The 23,109-nt window shown below is 32.3% G+C and overlaps 4 protein-coding genes across 4 annotated transcripts in view; 1 reads left to right on the forward strand and 3 right to left on the reverse strand.

Annotated features, from left to right (window-relative positions):
• The window catches only part of LOC117208604, a 26,618-nt gene continuing 3,509 nt past the window's right edge, over positions 1 to 23,109 (forward strand). Inside the window, exons 1-4 of the mRNA XM_033449848.1 lie at positions 1 to 225; positions 371 to 607; positions 684 to 872; positions 969 to 1,382. Coding sequence (XP_033305739.1) covers positions 189 to 225; positions 371 to 607; positions 684 to 872; positions 969 to 1,382 — 877 coding nt within the window. The 5' untranslated portion in view covers positions 1 to 188. The remainder of the gene's footprint in view (positions 226 to 370; positions 608 to 683; positions 873 to 968; positions 1,383 to 23,109) is intronic.
• On the reverse strand, positions 2,261 to 2,879 carry LOC117208608. The gene is made up of 3 exons (XM_033449856.1): positions 2,701 to 2,879; positions 2,519 to 2,614; positions 2,261 to 2,430 (listed from the first exon to the last, which is right to left on the reverse strand). Exons 1-3 carry the CDS (start codon positions 2,854 to 2,856, stop codon positions 2,263 to 2,265), a joined length of 420 nt encoding a protein of 139 aa, XP_033305747.1. The 5' UTR covers positions 2,857 to 2,879; the 3' UTR covers positions 2,261 to 2,262.
• LOC117208607 (uncharacterized protein C18orf63-like) lies at positions 2,859 to 4,723 on the reverse strand. The gene is made up of 5 exons (XM_033449855.1): positions 4,493 to 4,723; positions 4,259 to 4,394; positions 4,009 to 4,183; positions 3,767 to 3,929; positions 2,859 to 3,679 (listed from the first exon to the last, which is right to left on the reverse strand). The coding sequence occupies exons 1-5, from the start codon at positions 4,654 to 4,656 to the stop codon at positions 3,577 to 3,579; spliced, it is 741 nt and encodes a 246-aa protein (XP_033305746.1). The 5' UTR covers positions 4,657 to 4,723; the 3' UTR covers positions 2,859 to 3,576.
• Positions 15,926 to 17,138, reverse strand: LOC117208606 (uncharacterized protein C18orf63-like). Its single transcript, XM_033449854.1, has 5 exons — positions 16,933 to 17,138; positions 16,699 to 16,834; positions 16,449 to 16,623; positions 16,207 to 16,369; positions 15,926 to 16,119 (listed from the first exon to the last, which is right to left on the reverse strand). The coding sequence occupies exons 1-5, from the start codon at positions 17,121 to 17,123 to the stop codon at positions 16,017 to 16,019; spliced, it is 768 nt and encodes a 255-aa protein (XP_033305745.1). The 5' UTR covers positions 17,124 to 17,138; the 3' UTR covers positions 15,926 to 16,016.

The raw sequence follows: 23,109 nt of genomic DNA on the forward strand, positions 1-23,109 counted from the left end.
CACTTTCAATGTTTAATTCGATAAATGAATACAATAATAAGTTAAAGATATATTGTTAAATACTGTGTTTTTGTACAAATTGGCGTAAATTAAGAATCGGATAATATATAATAGTATCAATAATAGTTACGGAAGATCAAATTACAAACAAGTTATCATAAAAGAGGAAATTTTTATTCAAAAAAACTATGGAGTGGGAAGTCATAAAAGCGTTACAAAAAGGGGGTATTAAATTATATGTATAATTATATAACTACATATTATGCAATAATTTATCCTCATGAATATTTAATGCTATTATGCTATTTTCTTTAGTTTCATACAATTAATTAAGAAAGACACATTTCGACATTTAGTTTTCGATTTTCAGAATACACGCTGAATAAGGTGAACAGTTACGGAGAAAATTTATTACACATTAGTGCAGCAAATGGTTGTATTGATATCACAAAAGAAATTTTTCGAAAACATGATTGCTGTCATATTATTGATAGAAAAAATAAATTTGGTTGGACACCATTAATGCTAGCAATACGCAATAGAAACATTAAAATGGTTAAATATCTTTTACAAAAAAATGCTAATGTGAATGAATCAACTGATTTAGGTAAACAATTAATGTATTGTGTGAAAATATATAATATTGTTATATCAGTAAATTCCTTATTTCTGTTCGTTTGTAGGCATGTCTGTTTTTGGATTGGCAGCTGCAATAAATAAAGATATGTTTGAAACTATATATGAAGCATGCCCATCAGCACTATTGAATTCTCTAAATGATGATGTTACACCACTTTGCATTGCAGCTATGAAAAATGATAAAAATTTATTTTTTAGATTAATAGAATTAGGATTTAATGTTTCAAAAAGTAGTAAGATATTACATTTTGTTTAAAATTGATACGATAACGATGCATAATATTGCTGGTAAGAGTTTTTATTCAGTTTTACCATTAATTTTCAAATAGATGACTATACTTATAGTATGATGAAGCAGTCGATAGTACCAGAAATAAAAAATTTGGCAAAATATTTTGACACAGAAGATTATTGGAATGATAACTCAGATAACATTCTTATAGAAAATGAACCAGATAATAAGGACTGTTTAAGTCTTTCCAAACTAGTAAATGAAAATAATAGTAATAAGTCTCCTTTAAATGTTCATAAGATACCGTTAGTTACATTTGATACTACAATGTGCAATAATGTCAACTGTAACAACAATGTCATAAAAGATCCAAATAAGCTTTCAAAACCTTGTGCATTAAGTTTAGAAACAAATCATTCAGAAAGCGTTCAGACTAGTTTAATTTCACCCACTTTGACTTGCAATCTGAACGAACTGTTACCTACATCTCCAAATATATATTTTACACAAAATAAACATAATGAGGAAATTAATTTCAATATAAAAGATGAAACAAAAGATAAACAGTTATTTGTAAATGAAGATGAAGTAATGCTAACTTGTTCAAAAAGTGGAAAGAAAGTAAGCGAACTACCTTTGCAGAGGTATATTAGTTATTGCTCTACATTATGTAGAAAATAAATATGATACTTTAATTTAACTGTATTGTTTGCAAAGATTACAGTCCATTCGGCCACAAGATTTAAATATTCAATACAAAGAAGATCTTGATACTACTCTTGAATATGTGCCTGAATTTAGTCCATTGCGCCAACAAAATATTCCTCCAAATATGAATGATGAAAATGTATTTGGGGAAAATACACCAACACCACCACGTTACAAGACACCTCCAAGAGGAATGATTTTAAATTCAGAAGAAGCAAAAATGTTCGTTTTATTAAAACATTACGGATTAGGTCAATATGTGCCTATATTTCTCGAACAAGAAGTAAATATATTATTAAATTATGTGTTATATATATATGTATAAAATTTTATTATAAATTAATATTGTACATTTATTTCAGGTTGACATTGATTTGTTTATGACTTTAACTAATGAAGATTTAATTGAAATTGGTATAAAAAATGAAGCTGACAGAAAAGCTATATTAGAAGTGATAAATAGATCATAAAAAATCTGCGATACAAAACGAATTTATTACCTTTTATTAATTATATCTAATTACATATTATCATTTTATTTGTTATATACTAAAGCTGCTTTAATGTATAAACGTAAAAATATAATATGTTATGTTATAGCATATTAGTATTATTTTTTATACTAACTTAGTACCCTTAAGAACACATATGATACATTTCTATTTTTGCTTATAAAGATACATTTACATACGGAATGGCTGTAAAATTGTCGTATTCTTGATGTGCGATAATACTTTATTAATAAGTACACTTTTCTTTCCTTTAGAATTATGTGGAATTGAACGCTCTTTTAGCCAATCACTCAATTCACTATTCTTCATTTGATCCAACCGATTCATTTTTACCATTGTCTGCACAATATTGTTTTGATCTTATTTAATAATTATATGTAATTTTAACTTAATCATACGGAATTTAGGAACATAAGTGCGTGTATACCAGTGCAGATGAGCTGCTATCTTTATCAGATTTAGCCTTTGATAGTTTCTCCTTCAGTGTTAAATGTTTTTGTCTTTGATCTTTTTCCTGCGGTAGCTATTTTTAAAAAGGGAAGATTATAAGTGAAGCATAAACAATGAAAGATAAAATATATTTTACATAGAAAATGGAGAATAAGATACCCCTTTTGTCTTAGCATAAGAATTCATGTTTTGAATTTTAAAGTATGTAGAAATTGTTCTTTCCTCTGATACCGTAAAATTTGGGTTTCTTGATGTATTAACTGTATTAACTGTGTTCAAATTATTTTCCACATTTTGTATAGATGAATTTTGCATAGTATTTAAACATTGAATACCTATGAAATTTATTTTATAACTCAAGTAATTACAATTTTTAGGTATATTTGTACAGGTATATTATTATCTTAGTACCACTTTGATTTTCTTTCACATCCCTGTTGTTTAATTTTTGATGAATTTGATGAATTTTAGTTAATCGTGTTCTTAATGATATAGCAGCATTTACATCTTTTGTCAACGCATCTATATATTTATCAGACAATTCTAATTGCGAGACAATATTACCCTTTTCCTTAAGGTGTGTACTTAATCCACTGTCCCTTGGTGATGCATTACTTGACTTTATATTTAAAGATTTCTGTATATATAATGGAGAATAGATTTTATTTACGACTATTGAATAGAAATTATTAAATATTCTGTGTAACTCACTGTATCAAATGGGGTATCCTTGGATATCTGTAGCCGTTTACCACAAACTGCAGGTAATTTCATAAGTATGTCAGATAAAAAATGTGTAATTGTAGATTCTTTCTCTCTATTTGGAATAATTTCTAATGGACTACTTGCTACACACATATGAGGATATGTAAAAACCTTGGATTTGGAAATCAAAAATTTAATTTCATAAAATAAAATTCCACCTTTATTTTTTGGTAAATAATATCCATACTAAAACGTTATACATACATATATATATATACAAAGATATATTTGAAAGTAAATTGCAAGATGAATAAACATAGGTATTGTCATTTATACCATATTTTTCCAGTGTCTACGTAATTGGTCATAATCTTTAAAAGCACATTTTGCTGGAAGTTCTTTAGACACAGATAATAGTTTGCCTTTCTTTGTACTACAAAAATGAAAAAAATTGTATTTTAAACCAAATATACATGTATATCCCATATATATTCCACTAAATGAAATAAATTATTATTACCTTGGTAATACATATACAAATGGAAGATTATAACGAGATAAATCGACGTATCCTTTAGGGTCTGCTAAAAAATGTGATATAATAGATGGTGAAAGATAGTCTTCAAGTTTTATATATGGAATTTTAAGTATTTCTGCATGAAGCTGCAAACACATTTTTCTATCTAAAAACTTTGTAATGTTAATATATTTCACACTTTTTAATATTAGTTACACGAAGAATAAAATTAGATTTTTTATTACCCTCTATAAGTACATCTAATTTTAATGCTCTAGTTCCTTCTATAAAGTTATAAAAATGTTTTCCTTGAACAAAATAATCATCAACTTTATTCCACAAAGGAGCTATCTTAGTTTGCATGGTATACCTAAGACAACTTTTATAAACTTCTGTAGTAACTGGTCTTGATCCTTGATACTGACAGGAATAAAAACCAGTTTATTATTGAAATAATATATTTAGAGTGAATAAAGATTTGTGTCTTGAACATACCACTAGTTTAAAATTTCTTAAAATTTGTTCCAATCTACCATTTTGAGAAAATTGTTTATGCGTTATAACAAATATATATCTTTCTGTACCCATTACTGGTGAAGCAATAACGTCAGATATCAAGTGAATAAGTAATCTAAAATTTTATTGTTAGTAAAATATAAAGATCATCATTAATAAAATAGTATTATATAATAGAAAATTTTTGATTCGCAGAATTTGCCCTTGACTTACCGGCACTTAATTGTTTGCCAATGAAAATTTGATTTCGCCGATGCATCATGAACTTCAAGAAAATCAATTTCGCAAATTGCACAACATAGGTTACTCATTTCCGGAAATGAAGCGTACAGAACCGATTGTTCTTTTTTCTTCTTCATAAGATTACAAGCATCCATTATATATAATTGCTTGCTATTCTTAATTATTTTATGTTCTTGTAGATCCAATTTATACTAACAATTTTTCGAAAACGTATTTTCGAATGAATATTTAAAATTAAAAATTTAACATTTCAACATTAAAAATTTTAAAAGTTGTACTAATACTTTAAATATGAATTTTGTGAAGAAGCTTTATTCTCAATTATCTCAAAATTAAACTTGTATGTGAGATATCTAAACTTTTTATATTTAAAACAAATTTAAAATCTTCTTAAGTAAAAAGACGACTCTTTTTCTATTATCAATATATTATCTTATTTAGCGGTTACCGAGGAGTTTATATTATATATATTGGTACGGATCGCTGAACCGCTTTGTTCAATAAAGTGCGCGAAAAATTCAAGATAACTACATATTAAGATGTAAGCATAGCTTCTTTTATAGAGATCTGCTTGAAATTTTCAATTAGAAGACAAAACATTTTTTAATAACCTCGCATGGCTGAATGAAAACCTTTTAATTTATTGTGATTTTTAACGACTAAGCTTAACGTTTTCCAATAGCGTATTTCCTGTATTTTGAATTCACTCCTTGAATTATTCACTCCTTGCTATAGTACTCGCATCGAATTTTTGACCAATATATAGATGTATTTGACATTTCAGGTATGTGAACGTGATTTCAAATTTCGCTTCTAAATTGCATATTGATATCGCTAAATATTAGGCCAGATTCATACGTAACACAACGGTTCAGTAATGTTCAATTATATTGTATATTCATAACTTCAAGCCATTTGAAATAAACGCCGCGTAATTCAAATTTCAAAACTATGCATAGCGTAGTATTTGAATAGGTAACTGGTAATATATATATATGTGTGTGTGTATGTGTGTGTATATATATGTATATATATATTTGTATTATATATAATTGTATTATATATATATATATATATAATACAATTTCATTTCACTAACAATAAGGGGAATAAAACAAAGAACAATTAGTTAGATGCAGAAAAAGTTGCCTATATTCAGATAAAATAAGATACATAATACAAATTAATGTTACCTAAGTAACAAAAAAAGTTGAAATACAAAAAAAGCCAAAAATATACAGAAAAAATGTATTTGACTAGTTTAGTGTCAAGTTTCTGTTTAGTAATTACTGTAGAAATAGTACTAAAAATAAAATATTTTATCATTTCCTGACATATACACTTAGTTTAACGATACATTATACCAAACATATTAATGTGTGTATGTCATTTTTACAAAATTATAAAGATAATTTATTCGAGAGATATGAATAAGCTAATTTACACATTTGCATGCATTACGCCAAAACTATGCGGTTAATTGTTGTAATCCGTTTTCGGCAAATTACACACCTACGAAACGCAGGTGAACAATACTGGCAAGTTGCTAAATGCCCACAGGGTAAAAAAGTAATTACAGCTTCTCGTCTCATGCAAACTTTACACGAACGAGCATCTTTCAATGCCCGATTTTCTTCTTCCAGGGAAGCTAAAATAGTAAACAGTATATTTAAATATAATACATAATAAAATTGATTATATGTATACGGATTTCATACAAATTAACGAATTTGTAATCAATCTATGTTTTTATTTGTATTACTTACCAAGTTTTTCAAGGAGAATCATTTCATTACTAACATTATCATTATTGGATCTCTCAGGATTCTCATCTGTAATTTCCACTGGTGCCTGAAATAATTATAATGTACATAAGTATATATTGGAATTATTAATTATACACATTGTTAATTATATATATTGTTCAGGGTTTAAGTTTTTGTACTTACTTCTGCAGAAATTTCATATAACTCCTGGCCTGGTACATTATCACAATGTTCATTGCGGATAAATCTGCACTCTGGAGAACGCCTCACATGAATATGCATTGGAGTAACACCGTCTGCTTGGGGATTTACCAAGTGACATTCAAAACAGTGAACCGCATCTATTTGATCGGTATGGTGAAATCCTGCAGCTGCAACACTGGCAGGGTCAATGAAAGATTCAGGCCAACATCGAAAATTCGAAGGTCTTACTTCTTCAAAAGAATATTCCGTAACACGCGACGTGGGTGGAGCCGGGGACATTGGACGATCCGGCGACGTTGGATCAACCAGCGGCAATATATGAGCTATTGGTCTTGAATAAATCTGCTGCAATGAATAAGTAAGCGACGTTGATGCCGTCGACTGTACCAGTGATGTTGAATGAATCACCCTTGCTGAAGGTCCCGATGGTACGGCAAACTCATCCGCCGATATTGAATCAACCGGCAAAGTTGAATGATCATCTTGGCCAGCAGGAGGAGATTCTGTCCCATGTCTCATTAAGTTTTGGAAGTAATTATTAGGAAGCATTTTATTGCACCTTAATGTGCCTTCGAACCTATTTAAAAGAAAACGAATTTGAAATATCTACTAATTGGAAATGACTTAAGAAATATTGTACGTGTACAATTGATCAAACAGAAATATATTAGAGACAAAACTTACGAATATCAGATGTTGACGTTCCGCTTCAACAGCACCCCAACTCTTCAAATGGAATCTTGTATATTTTATATTTTTCGATTTACTAAAACTGCGCAATCGTACGAACGAGCCACACAAACTCTTCGACCATCAGTCTAATACTGAATCTTGCTGCTGGCATGTACCGGGAAGCTACTACCTGTTTTTTACAAATCTTATCCCTACCCACAGTAGCCGGCAGCAATAGACTCCTCCAATGCACTACAAGGCATCCACTGTGCAGAGTGGGCATGTTGTCGACCAATCAAATTTCACCGATGCTCCGCCCCTTACTGAACTGTACTGCACTGTGTAAAATAAAGGAGGCTCGCTAGGTACAGCGTGAAAGTATATCTCTTATTTACTCAGCTCCGAAAATTATGCCGCTTTTGAAGGAATTCTTATTTCATCCATTTTTACTTGGCAATATTAACACGTTGTTTAAAATATCAGTAAAAACTGCTGCGCAGTCTAGAGAGTCAAAGAGAACGACAAAAAATTACGATATATTATTAACAGATATAATAAAAGAGAAAATGACAATAGATGCTTGCTAAGATGTTCTAATCGAGTTTTCGTAATATCTCTAGTTCGACATCGTCTTCCTACAATTCTTACCGGAATTTCCATAACGTTCTGCTTCAGATTTGCAATATTCGGAAACTCCTAATCCGTCCATTACTTCGGTTCAAATGCCACAGTCCTAATCCGACATCTGCTTCCTGGGTATAATATATGGGTATAGGTATAATTTTTGGTAGAAGAATAATTGCTGTCGTAAACAGTATAGTCTAAAGTCCTAGGTACCCGTTGCTTTATGGCATCCTACACCTTGTGGCGTATACCCTGCCCCGGTATCAATCATCGCGGATTATAATGAAATTATTTTTACAAGTAAGTACGCAGTTCTTCAATATGTGAAACAACTCACACAGGGTCTCTGCAGGAAAATTCAACCGTTTGTAACATTTTATAAATTTATTTTGTGATAAAGTTCTCTCGCGATGCGAATAGTAAAACGTTGTAGCATTATGTTATATTACATCATACATATTATATCATATGTCGGAGATGAAAGGACATCGAAACCTTCCCTCTGGAACTTCGGGAAAATCCGTAAAATTGTAATTAAAGCTTACAGTTGTAATTAAACAATTTGTCGTCATTTTGCCCAATGGTACCTGTTTGCGATTTGGGATAATAAATTTGGGCTCAAGGCGATCATCAGCCGCCGAACGTAGTTGCGGTCAACGGGACGGGTGCTTCGTCAAACAAAGGTATAGAGCGAAAGTATGACCCTCATTAAGAGAAATAACCATAGAGGTTGCTGACGGTAAAACATTCCAACGGGTCTTTCGTACAATGAATACCAGAGGTTGAGGCACTTGCACGGCACGAGTAAAGTTAGCCTGAGGACCCGGTACGAAACCTGGGTTTTTTCGGTAATTAAGATTTTGCAAATGGGCAGGCAGCGCAAATTGTCCCAAATTGACCAATTGATAGAGACATCAATTTCCCTTACTTTCGGGACGAGGGCTATACTCGACGAGTCCGATGATCTTGTGTCCTTGGATACATCCCATCATAGTTTTCCTCGGTGGCATCCTCACGACGAGAATTCATTCTTTTTTGAGATCTGATCGACGAAGGGAGTAGCGCCTTACGATCAGTGAGTAGTACACGTTTGAGTTAGAGCAAGTATATCTATCACCCCGTTGACCGTGGATTCGTTATCGAGCCTAAGACCAACGTTACTAGCATCGCAAGTGCCCAGCCACTGCTGTTGATTGTCGATACCGCGTCGGTAGTGTTCATTCTCGTGTTAGCAGACCGTACCCTTGTGATACCACAACGATGGCCAATTCCCCTGAAGGTTTATCGAACGCCCCCAACCCTATTCCTGACGCTTCTCCGACATATATATAATCATTTTCGCAAATGTTCCTTGCAACAATGTACCATCGTTTGGCATTAAAGGTGTTAATTGCGTATGCACTAGATGATAGTAAAAACGAAGAATAAAGATATTCGGGCAAAGCGCAATATACTAAGCTTGAAAAGCAGTAATATCTTGAAAAATAACGATTGAAACGTTCTCGTCTGACAACAAATGCCAAAAAAAGTATCGACGATGTAAAACCATTAAAATTGACGATATGTCTATGTTTTGTTACTAACAATCCTGAAATTGCTAAAGTGAGTCCGTCATTTTCATAATGGAATTTTCTAGCAGCTGTTTATATTCGTGTAGAATGTAGCGGCGTGTCTACGGTATCCGTTTATTCTCATTTCGCTTGTTTTTCTAATTTTTCTTTATTTTTCTCTAGCATCTTGCATTCGATGCGTCTTAGACACCAAATATTCTGAGCTGGAAATCCAAACTGGCTTTTGTTGAGATAAATGTCATGTTGGTTCCTACATCCATCGTTGGTGCAGGTCCTTGACATCCTCTTCTGCTTTTCCCCGTCCATCACTTCCTCTTTATCTAAGTATCCCGTGTGTTGTAAATGGCTGTACAAGGTGGTGAAATACACAGCATATAAAACTAATTTGTATGAATCAACTGAATATCAAAACCCAAACCAATGCAATAACAGCTTTTAACAGCATCTGAAAAACTATAACATCCAAGAAATCAACTTGCGAATAAAAGTGTCGTATATCGAAAAATTCAAAGTTTTATTATAAATTAATATATAAAGATTACTCTGAACATTTTTCAATGATTTTCTATGCAATAATAGAATAATTCTATATAACAACTTTCTCCGTTTTCGTTTGCAACATTTACATTCTTTTTCATTTCTACAGTTCGAAAATCTCGCTTTTCATTCGATTCGCATTTTTTTTCCGAAAGACGATATAAATATTTTCTCCCACGTACTTAATTCACTATTCTACATTTGATCCAATTGATTCATTTTTACCATTGTCTGCACAATATTGTTTTGATCTTATTTAATAATTATATGTAATTTTAACTTAATCATACGGAATTTAGGAACATAAGTGCGTGTATACCAGTGCAGATGAGCTGCTATCTTTATCAGATTTAGCCTTTGATAGTTTCTCCTTCAGTGTTAAATGCTTTTGTCTTTGATCTTTTTCCTGCAGTAGCTACTTTTAAATAAAGAAGATTGAACGCAAAGCATAAACAATGAAGGTATAAATAAAAGAAAAAGTAAGCTATGATTTTTGTGAGTTGAAATATATATATATATGTCGGGTTATCATTAGAATTTAAGGCGCGTAATGATTCTTCGTTTGAATTAGCCATTGTTTTACGAAACAGAGAATATATTTACGCAAATAAACAAGATTTTACAAAATATTATGAATAATGAGTTTAATAAATGATAAGATTAACAAACGATAAGTTTAACTAATAATTAGATTAAAGTATAATAAGTTTAACGAACAATAAGAGGAACGAATAATGAGATTAACGATTGATAGGTTTTACGAATAATGAATTTAATTAACGCTATTAACAATGTTCCGGGGTTCAAACGAATCCACGGTCAACGGGATAACTCTTTAATATGCGTAGAATAATTTTAAACACAAAAATACGATTGCTGAGACACTCGGTAAATTGCTCGATGTATCACTTTCCAAGGCGATCACACGAATGAATATCTGATGAAAATCTTTTTCGCTATACGACTGCATTTGTTTGTTATATGCTCGCTGGAGGCATCGAGAAGGTTCCAATCGTCGTTGCTAGGCAGTTTCTGTCTGGAGATTGATTCCTAATACAACGTGTGTCCCATTATATCGACATCTCTAAAGTACAATTCTATGTGATTTCTAGAGAGAACAATACAACCGATCCACACCTTCGTCAGGCAAAACGTTTATTTCGTGACCGTGGCTACGTTCGGCGACCAGTTGTCACCTCGAACCCACTTTCGCTTTCACAAATATCAAACAATTACAAATGACAATTGCTTAATTACAGTTATGATAAAATTTAGGCTAAAGCATTAGAAGGCTTCCTCAAAATTGCAAAGGGAAGGCTCCGGTTTTCCTTTCATCTCCGACATATATATATATATATATATATATTGTCACGTCCCGCGCTGTGCACGCGCCGCAACGTAGGCTAAAACTACCAATAGCGCGAGTGAGCGTTCCAATTTGAAATTTAAATAAATTTTAACAATTTGTATATAAACCAAATTCGAACCTCGCAACCCCCACGGAATAACCCGTCACATGACAACCCCTCCACGGTAGATCTAAATATAAATAAGCGTAGCGGCATAGAAGAAGCGGTAATAATTTCTTAGTTTTAGAGTAGTTAATTCCTCAGTTTTGGGTGATTAACTCCTTGGTTCTTGGCGATCAGTTCCCATTTCCTGGCAAGTAATTTCTTGTTCATAGCGATTAATTCTTAATTCCTCTAGCTCTTAATTTCTCAATTCCTTGTTTTTTAATTCTTCAGTTCCTTAGTTTTCAGCTCTTAACTCCTTTAGCTCTTAGTTTTGCTCTCAGCTTTTAGGTTCATTAGTCCTTTAGTTCTTTAGCTTTTAGTTCTTTTTCTTATTAGTTTCCAATTCTTGTTAGTCTTGTAAATCGACGTGTTTGTATTTGTCACTTTGTAACTATCGAAAATCTATCGAAATTAAAATCTTGTAATTAATAAGAGCGAAACGTATTGCGAACGATTGTAACTCCGAGCATTCGAAATTTCAACGACTATTCTGTCAATATCCAATTAGAATACGAATAAACATTTTTGTGAGGAATATTTGTCTAATAATATAGCAGGATTAAGCGAACATTTATTTTCACCAACTTTAATCCTCCCCCGTGCTAGTACTCCGGCGCATAGCAGGTTAGCCGAAACGTGGAGTTTAATTTCAAATCGCATTAAATAACAGACAATACTACAATTTAGTCTAAATTCAAAAATTAACGGCAACGCAATCAAAACGAGCCAGACAAAACGTAACAATATATATATATATATATATATATATATATATATTATATTATATTATATTATATAATTATATATAATTATATAATATAATTATATATAATTATATAATATAATTATATATAATTATATAATATATTATTATATAATTATATGTATATATATATTATATATATATATATTATATATATATATATTATATATATATATATATATATAATTTTACTAACAATAAGGGAAATAAAACAAAGAACAATTACTTAGATGCGGAAAGAGTTAACTTTATTCAGATAAAATAAAATACATAATACAAATTAATGTTTACCTAAGTAACACTTAAAATACAAAAAAAGCCAAAAATATACAGAAAAAATGTATTTGATTAGTTTAATATTATGTTTCAGTTTACTAATTACTGTAGAAATAATACTAAAAATAAAATATTTTATCATTTCCTAACATATACACTTAGTTTAACGATACATTATACCAAACATGTTAATGTGTGTATGTCATTTTTACAAAATTATAAAGATAATTTATTCGAGAGATATAAATAAGCTAATTTACACATGTGCATGCATTATGTCCAAAATATACGTCTAATGGCTTTAATATTATTTCCGCAAATTATGCATTTTTTGAAAGCAAGTGAACAATACTGGCAAGTTGCTAAATGCCCACAAGGTAAAAAAATAATCGCCGATTCCTGTTCCATGCAAACTTTACACGAACGAGCATCTTTCAATGCCTGATTTTCTTCTTCCAGGGAAGCTAAAATAGTAAACAGTATATTTAAATATAATACATAATAAAATTGATTATATGTATACGGATTTCATACAAATTAACGAATTTGTGATCAATCTATGTTTTTATTTTAATTACTTACCAATTTTCTCTTGGAGGGTCATTTCATTACTATCATTTTCACTATTGGATCTCTCCGGATTCCCATCTGCAATTTCTATCGGCGCCTGAAATAATTATAATGTACATAAGTATATATTGGAATTATTAATTATACACATTGTTAATTATATATAGTGTTCAGGATTTAAGTTTTTGTACTTACTTCTGCAGGAGTTTCATATATCTCAATGCCTATTACTTTATTAACATATTCCCAGCCCCGTACTGCTAATAAATGACAACAGTTGGGAGACAAAATTGCATGCTCTTCCCATGGAACTTCTTCTGGTCTCCAATTTCCTATACCAATCCCACAATGGTAACAGGTAGTGAAGTCATCTATTCCGATGTAGTAGAATCCTGCATCGGCTAAATCTTCTCTTGTCTGTTTCATATATGTAGGCCATGATTCGAATGAATTTAATCTGGATTCGTAAGTAGCATATAGCGAATTTTCTGGTTTCTTAACTTCTTGTAGTCCCAAACGGCTAAGTTCATATGCCGTTGGGCGCCTTAAATATCGTAAAAATTGATGGTCATTAAAATCAAATGAGTCAAGATATTGTAAACCATAATGACAAGTTATATTTCTATTTCTTCGTTTTGTCAGTAGAACTATATCAGGATCTACTCCAATTGGTACATTATCACAATGTTCATTGCGGATAAATCTGCACTCTGGAGAACACGTCTCATGAATCTGCATTGGAATATCACCGTCTGACCAGTCATGTATCATCACTTGACATTCAAAGCATCTCACTATATCTATTTCACCCGTATAATAGAATCCTGCAGCTGCAAGACTGACAGGGTCAACGGAAATTTTAGGCCAACTTCGAAAACTCCAACGTCTACTTGCTTCAAAACGATAATCATCGTTATTTTCTTCGATGCCATGTGAGGTGGACGGAACCGGCGACATTGATGCCGTCGACTGTATCGGTGATGTTGAATCAATCACACTTGCTGAAGATCCCGATGGTACGGCAAACTCATCCGCCGATATTGAATCAACCGGCAAAGTTGAATGATCATCTTGGCCAGCAGGAGGAGATTCTGTCCCATGTCTCATTAAGAATTCGAAGTAATTCATAGTAGACATTTTATTGCACCTTAATGCACCTTCGAACCCATTTAAAAGAAAAAGAAATTGAAATATCTACTAATTGGAAATGACTTAAGAAATATTGTACGTGTACAATTGATCAAACAGAAATATATTACAGACAAAACTTACGAATATCAGATGTTGACGTTCCGCTTCAACAGCACCCCAACTCTTCAAATGGAATCTTGACAAATATTTAATATCTTAGTCTTGTATATTTTATATTTTTCGATTTACTAAAACTGCGCAATCGTACGAACGAGCCACACAAACTCTTCGACCATCAGTCTAATACTGAATCTTGCTGCTGGCATGTACCGGGAAGCTACTACCTGTTTTTTACAAATCTTATCCCTACCCACAGTAGCCGGCAGCAATAGACTCCTCCAATGCACTACAAGGCATCCACTGTGCAGAGTGGGCATGTTGTCGACCAATCAAATTTCACCGATGCTCCGTCCCTTACTGTGTAAAATAAAGGACGCACGCTAGGTACAGCGTGAAAGTATATCTCTTATTTACTCAGCTCCGAAAATTATGCCGCTTTTGAAGGAATTCTTATTTCATCCATTTTTACTTGGCAATATTAACACGTTGTTTAAAATATCAGTAAAAACTGCTGCGCAGTCTAGAGAGTCAAAGAGAACGACAAAAAATTACGATATATTATTAACAGACATAATAAAAGAGAAAATGACAATAGATGCTTGCTAAGATGTTCTAATCGAGTTTTCGTAATATCTCTAGTTCGACATCGTCTTCCTACAATTCTTACCGGAATTTCCATAACGTTCTGCTTCAGATTTGCAATATTCCTAATGTGTACAATAACTCTGTTAGATGGCCACCGTCCTAAGTAAACACTCTATGCACAAGACAATACGATCTCTGTTTCAAGGTAGTTATAATTTTTGTAGAAGGATAACTGCTAAACATTACATGTCTAATTTAAGATTGTAAGTGAAGCATAAACAATGAAAGATAAAATATATTTTACATAGAAAAGGGAGAATAAGATGCCCCTTTTGTCTTAGCATAAGAATTCATGTTTTGAATTTTAAAGTATGTAGAAATTGTTCTTTCCTCTGATACCGTAAAATTTGGGTTTCTTGATGTATTAACTGTATTAACTATGTTCAAATTATTTTCCACATTTTGTATAGATGAATTTTGCATAGTATTTAAACATTGAATACCTATGAAATTCATTTTATAACTCAAGTAATTACAATTTTTAGGTATATTTGTACAGGTATATTATTATCTTAGTACCACTTTGATTTTCTTTCACATCCCTGTTGTTTAATTTTTGATGAATTTGATGAATTTTAGTTAATCGTGTTCTTAATGATACAGCAGCATTTACATCTTTTGTCAACCCATCTACATATTTATCAGACAATTCTAATTGCGAGACAATATTACCCTTTTCCTTAAGGTGTGTACTTAATCCTCTGTCCTTTGGTGATGCATTACTTGACATTATATTTAAAGATTTCTGTATATATAATGGAGAATAGATTTTATTTACGACTATTGAATAGAAATTATTAAATATTCTGTGTAACTCACTGTATCAAATGGGGTATATTTGGATATCTGTAGCCGTTTACCACAAACTGCAGGTAATTTCATAAGTATGTCAGATAAAAAATGTGTAATTGTAGATTCTTTCTCTCTATTTGGAATAATTTCTAATGGACTACTTGCTACACACATATGAGGATATGTATTTTATTTTATTTTATTTTTTGGTAAATAATATCCATACTAAAACGTTATACATACATATATATATATACAAAGATATATTTGAAAGTAAATTGCAAGATGAATAAACATAGGTATTGTCATTTATACCATATTTTTCCAGTGTCTACGTAATTGGTCATAATCTTTAAAAGCACATTTTGCTGGAAGTTCTTTAGACACAGATAATAGTTTGCCTTTCTTTGTACTACAAAAATGAAAAAAATTGTATTTTAAACCAAGTATACATGTATATCCCATATATATTCCACTAAATGAAATAAATTATTGTTACCTTGGTAATACATATACAAATGGAAGATTATAACGAGATAAATCGACGTATCCTTTAGGGTCTGCTAAAAAATGTGATATAATAGATGGTGAAAGATAGTCTTCAAGTTTTATATATGGAATTTTAAGTATTTCTGCATGAAGCTGCAAACACATTTTTCTATCTAAAAACTTTGTAATGTTAATATATTTCACACTTTTTAATATTAGTTACACGAAGAACAAAATTAGATTTTTTATTACCCTCTATAAGTACATCTAATTTTAATGCTCTAGTTCCTTCTATAAAGTTATAAAAATGTTTTCCTTGAACAAAATAATCATCAACTTTATTCCACAAAGGAGCTATCTTAGTTTGCATGGTATACCTAAGACAACTTTTATAAACTTCTGTAGTAACTGGTCTTGATCCTTGATACTGACAGGAATAAAAACCAGTTTATTATTGAAATAATATATTTAGAGTGAATAAAGATTTGTGTCTTGAACATACCACTAGTTTAAAATTTCTTAAAATTTGTTCCAATCTACCATTTTGAGAAAATTGTTTATGCGTTATAACAAATATATATCTTTCTGTACCCATTACTGGTGAAGCAATAACGTCAGATATCAAATGAATAAGTAATCTAAAATTTTATTGTTAGTAAAATATAAAGATCATCATTAATAAAATAGTATTATATAATAGAAAATTTTTGATTCGCAGAATTTGCCCTTGACTTACCGGCACTTAATTGTTTGCCAATGAAAATTTGATTTCGCCGATGCATCATGAACTTCAAGAAAATCAATTTCGCAAATTGCACAACATAGGTTACTCATTTCCGGAAATGAAGCGTACAGAACCGATTGTTCTTTTTTCTTCTTCATAAGATTACAAGCATCCATTATATATAATTGCTTGCTATTCTTCATTATTTTATGTTCTTGTAGATCCAATTTATACTAACAATTTTTCGAAAACGTATTTTCGAATGAATATTTAAAATTAAAAATTTAACATTTCAACATTAAAAATTTCAAAAGTTGTACTAATACTTTAAATATGATTTTTGTGAAGAAGCTTTATTCTCAATTATCTCAAAATTAAACTTGTATGTGAGATATCTAAACTTTTTATATTTAAAACAAATTTAAAATCTTCTTAAGTAAAAAGACGACTCTTTTTCTATTATCAATATATTATCTTATTTAGCGGTTACCGAGGAGTTTATATTATATATATTGGTACGGATCGCTGAACCGCTTTGTTTAATAAAGTGCGCGAAAAATTCAAGATAACTACATATTAAGATGTAAGCATAGCTTCTTTTATAGAGATCTGCTTGAAATTTTCAATTAGAAGACAAAACATTTTTTAATAACCTCGCATGGCTGAATGAAAACCTTTTAATTTATTGTGATTTTTAACGACTAAGCTTAACGTTTTCCAATAGCGTATTTCCTGTATTTTGAATTCACTCCTTGAATTATTCACTCCTTGCTATAGTACTCGCATCGAATTTTTGACCAATATATAGATGTATTTGACATTTCAGGTATGTGAACGTGATTTCAAATTTCGCTTCTAAATTGCATATTGATATCGCTAAATATTAGGCCAGATTCATACGTAACACAACGGTTCAGTAATGTTCAATTATATTGTATATTCATAACTTCAAGCCATTTGAAATAAACGCCGCGTAATTCAAATTTCAAAACTATGCATAGCGTAGTATTTGAATAGGTAACTGGTTATATGTGCGTGCGTGCGTGCGTGCGTGCGTGCGTGCGTGCGTGTGTGTGTGTGTGTGTGCGCGCGCGCGCGCGCGTGTGTGTGTGTATATAATACAATTTCATTTCACTAACAATAAGGGGGAATAAAACAAAGAACAATTAGTTAGATGCAGAAAAAGTTACTTATATTCAGATAAAATAAGATACATAATACAAATTAATGTTACCTAAGTAACAAAAAAGGTTAAAATACAAAAAGAGCCAAAAATATACAGAAAAAATGTATTTGATTAGTTTAATATTATGTTTCTGTTTACTAATTACTGCAGAAATAGTACTAAAAATAAAATATTTTATCATTTCCTAACATATACACTTAGTTTAACGATACATTATACCAAACATATTAATGTGTGTATGTCATTTTTACAAAATTATAAAGATAATTTATTCGAGAGATATGAATAAGCTAATTTACACATTTGCATGCATTACGCCACAACTATACGGTTAATTGCTGTAATCCGTTTTCGGCAAATTACACACCTACGAAACGCAGGTGAACAATACTGGCAAGTTGCTAAATGCCCACAGGGTAAAAAAGTAATTACAGCTTCTCGTCTCATGCAAACTTTACACGAACGAGCATCTTTCAATGTCCGATTTTCTTCTTCCAGGGAAGCTAAAATAGTAAACAGTATATTTAAACATAATACATAATAAAATTGATTATATGTATACGGATTTCATACAAATTAACGAATTTGTAATCAATCTATGTTTTTATTTGTATTACTTACCAAGTTTTTCAAGGAGAATCATTTCATTACTAACATTATCATTATTGGATCTCTCAGGATTCTCATCTGTAATTTCCACTGGTGCCTGAAACAATTATAATGTACATAAGTATATATTGGAATTATTAATTATACACATTGTTAATTATATATATTGTTCAGGGTTTAAGTTTTTGTACTTACTTCTGCAGAAACTTCATATAACTCCTGGCCTGGTACATTATCACTATCTTCATTGCGGATAAATCTGCACTCTGGAGAACGCCTCACATGAATATGCATGGGAGTAACACCGTCTGCTTGGGGATTTACCAAGTAACATTCAAAACACTGAACCGCGTCTGCTTGATCCGTATGGTGTAATCCTGCAGCTGCAACACTGGCAGGGTCAATGAAAGATTCAGGCCAACATCGAAAACTCGAAGGTCTTACTTCTTCAATAGAATATTCCGTAACACGCGACGTGGATGGAGCCGGGGACATTGGACGATCCGGCGACGTTGCATCAACCAGCGGCAATATATGAGCTATTGGTCTTGAATAAATCTGCTGCAATGAATAAGTAAGCGACGATGATGCCGTCGACTGTACCACTGATGTTGAATGAATCACCCTTGCTGAAGGTCCCGATGGTACGACAAGCTCATTCGCCGATATTGAATCAACCGGCAAAGTTGAATGATCATCTTGGCCAACAACAGATTCTGGCCCATGTCCCATTAAGTTTTGGAAGTAATTATTAGGAAGCATTTTATTGCACCTTAATGTGCCTTCGAACCTATTTAAAAGAAAACGAATTTGAAATATCTACTAATTGGAAATGACTTAAGAAATATTGTACGTGTACAATTGATCAAACAGAAATATATTAGAGACAAAACTTACGAATATCAGATGTTGACGTTCCGCTTCAACAGCACCCCAACTCTTCAAATGGAATCTTGACAAATATTTAATATCTTAGTCTTGTATATTTTATATTTTTCGATTTACTAAAACTGCGCAATCGTACGAACGAGCCACACAAACTCTTCGACCGTCAGTCTAATACTGAATCTTGTTGCTGGTACGTACCGGGAAGCTACTACCTGTTTGCTACAAATCTTATCCCTACCCACAGTAGCCGGCAGCAATAGACTCCTCCAATGCACTACAAGGCATCCACTGTGCAGAGTGGGCATGTTGTCGACCAATCAAATTTCACCGATGCTCCGCCCCTTACTGAACTGTACTGCACTGTGTAAAATAAAGGAGGCTCGCTAGGTACAGCGTGAAAGTATATCTCTTATTTACTCAGCTCCGAAAATTATGCCGCTTTTGAAGGAATTCTTATTTCATCCATTTTTACTTGGCAATATTAACACGTTGTTTAAAATATCAGTAAAAACTGCTGCGCAGTCTAGAGAGTCAAAGAGAACGACAAAAAATTACGATATATTATTAACAGATATAATAAAAGAGAAAATGACAATAGATGCTTGCTAAGATGTTCTAATCGAGTTTTCGTAATATCTCTAGTTCGACATCGTCTTCCTACAATTCTTACCGGAATTTCCATAACGTTCTGCTTCAGATTTGCAATATTCGGAAACTCCTAATCCGTCCATTACTTCGGTTCAAATGCCACAGTCCTAATCCGACATCTGCTTCCTGGGTATAATATATGGGTATAGGTATAATTTTTGGTAGAAGAATAATTGCTGTCGTAAACAGTATAGTCTAAAGTCCTAGGTACCCGTTACTTTATGGCATCCTACACCTTGTGGCGTATACCCTGCCCCGGTATCAATCATCGCGGATTATAATGAAATTATTTTTACAAGTAAGTACGCAGTTCTTCAATATGTGAAACAACTCACACAGGGTCTCTGCAGGAAAATTCAACCGTTTGTAACATTTTATAAATTTATTTTGTGATAAAGTTCTCTCGCGATGCGAATAGTAAAACGCTGTAGCATTATGTTATATTACATCATACATATTATATCATATGTCGGAGATGAAAGGACACCGAAACCTTCCCTCTGGAGCTTCGGGAAAATCCGTAAAATTGTAATTAAAGCTTACAGTTGTAATTAAACAATTTGTCGTCATTTTGCCCAATGGTACCTGTTTGCGATTTGGGATAATAAACTTGGGCTCAAGGCGATCATCAGCCGCCGAACGTAGTTGCGGTCAACGGGACGGGTGCTTCGTCAAACAAAGGTATAGAGCGAAAGTATGACCCTCATTAAGAGAAATAACCATAGAGGTTGCTGACGGTAAAACATTCCAACGGGTCTTTCGTACAATGAATACCAGAGGTTGAGGCACTTGCACGGCACGAGTAAAGTTAGCCTGAGGACCCGGTACAAAACCTGGGTTTTTTCGGTAATTAAGATTTTGCAAATGGGCAGGCAGCGCAAATTGTCCCAAATTGACCAATTGATAGAGACGTCAATTTCCCTTACTTTCGGGACGAGGGCTATACTCGACGAGTCCGATGATCTTGTGTCCTTGGATACATCCCATCATAGTTTTCCTCGGTGGCATCCTCACGACGAGAATTCATTCTTTTTTGAGATCTGATCGACGAAGGGAGTAGCGCCTTACGATCAGTGAGTAGTACACGTTTGAGTTAGAGCAAGTATATCTATCACCCCGTTGACCGTGGATTCGTTATCGAGCCTAAGACCAACGTTACTAGCATCGCAAGTGCCCAGCCACTGCTGTTGATTGTCGATACCGCGTCGGTAGTGTTCATTCTCGTGTTAGCAGACCGTACCCTTGTGATACCACAACGATGGCCAATTCCCCTGAAGGTTTATCGAACGCCCCCAACCCTATTCCTGACGCTTCTCCGACATATATATAATCATTTTCGCAAATGTTCCTTGCAACAATATACCATCGTTTGGCATTAAAGGTGTTAATTGCGTATGCACTAGATGATAGTAAAAACGAAGAATAAAGATATTCGGGCAAAGCGCAATATACTAAGCTTGAAAAGCAGTAATATCTTGAAAAATAACGATTGAAACGTTCTCGTCTGACAACAAATGCCAAAAAAAGTATCGACGATGTTAAACCATTAAAATTGACGATATGTCTATGTTTTGTTACTAACAATCCTGAAATTGCTAAAGTGAGTCCATCATTTTCATAATGGAATTTTCTAGCAGCTGTTTATATTCGTGTAGAATGTAGCGGCGTGTCTACGGTATCCGTTTATTCTCATTTCGCTTGTTTTTCTAATTTTTCTTTATTTTTCTCTAGCATCTTGCATTCGATGCGTCTTAGACACCAAATATTCTGAGCTGGAAATCCAAACTGGCTTTTGTTGAGATAAATGTCATGTTGGTTCCTACATCCATCGTTGGTGCAGGTCCTTGACATCCTCTTCTGCTTTTCCCCGTCCGTCACTTCCTCTTTATCTAAGTATCTCGTGTGTTGTAAATGGCTGTACAAGGTGGTGAAATACACAGCATATAAAACTAATTTGTATGAATCAACTGAATATCAAAACCCAAACCAATGCAATAACAGCTTTAAACAGCATCTGAAAAACTATAACATCCAAGAAATCAACTTGCGAATAAAAGTGTCGTATATCGAAAAATTCAAAGTTTTATTATAAATTAATATATAAAGATTACTCTGAACATTTTTCAATGATTTTCTATGCAATAATAGAATAATTCTATATAACAACTTTCTCCGTTTTCGTTTGCAACATTTACATTCTTTTTCATTTCTACAGTTCGAAAATCTCGCTTTTCATTCGATTCGCATTTTTTTTCCGAAAGACGATATAAATATTTTCTCCCACGTACTTAACAAGGAAGGTTATAGGCATTCTTAAACGTTTCCATCCTTTCTCGAATTTTTTAACAGCTTTCCTAGGAAACATATTATATTTTAGTTAACTGATTTCAACAATTATGCATTATGTACTTGTATGTGCAAATGAAATAATGTATATGCACTTAATTTAAAGTTAATTTAAAGTTAAGTGAAAAGTTATGAAATTTAGTCTAAATACATCATTTACTTCGTTTACTAAACTACGTAGTTATTGTGTACGCCAAAAGAATGGCACCAGATACAAAATTCCAATCACTTGATCTCAGCGTTTAACGATGGTCGGTTGACTCCTATTGCTATTTATTAAAATTGATTTCCTCCACAGGACTTTTCACATCATTGTATACAATTATGCCTACTCCTACGAAACAAGTTCTTCCGCTCTTTTCTTCCCTTATCAAAATATAATTTTCCTAATCAAAATAATATATATCCATTAGAAATAGAAAGGGATACATCGAGTATTGTTCTCCTTTTATCTTCTTCTTTCTCCTTTTTTTCGCTGTCTCTTATCAGAATTCTATAATTCGCCCAAATCC

This window comes from Bombus bifarius, unplaced genomic scaffold, assembly GCF_011952205.1.
Source record: "Bombus bifarius isolate JDL3187 unplaced genomic scaffold, Bbif_JDL3187 scf7180000008140, whole genome shotgun sequence".
NCBI lineage: Eukaryota > Metazoa > Arthropoda > Insecta > Hymenoptera > Apidae > Bombus > Bombus bifarius.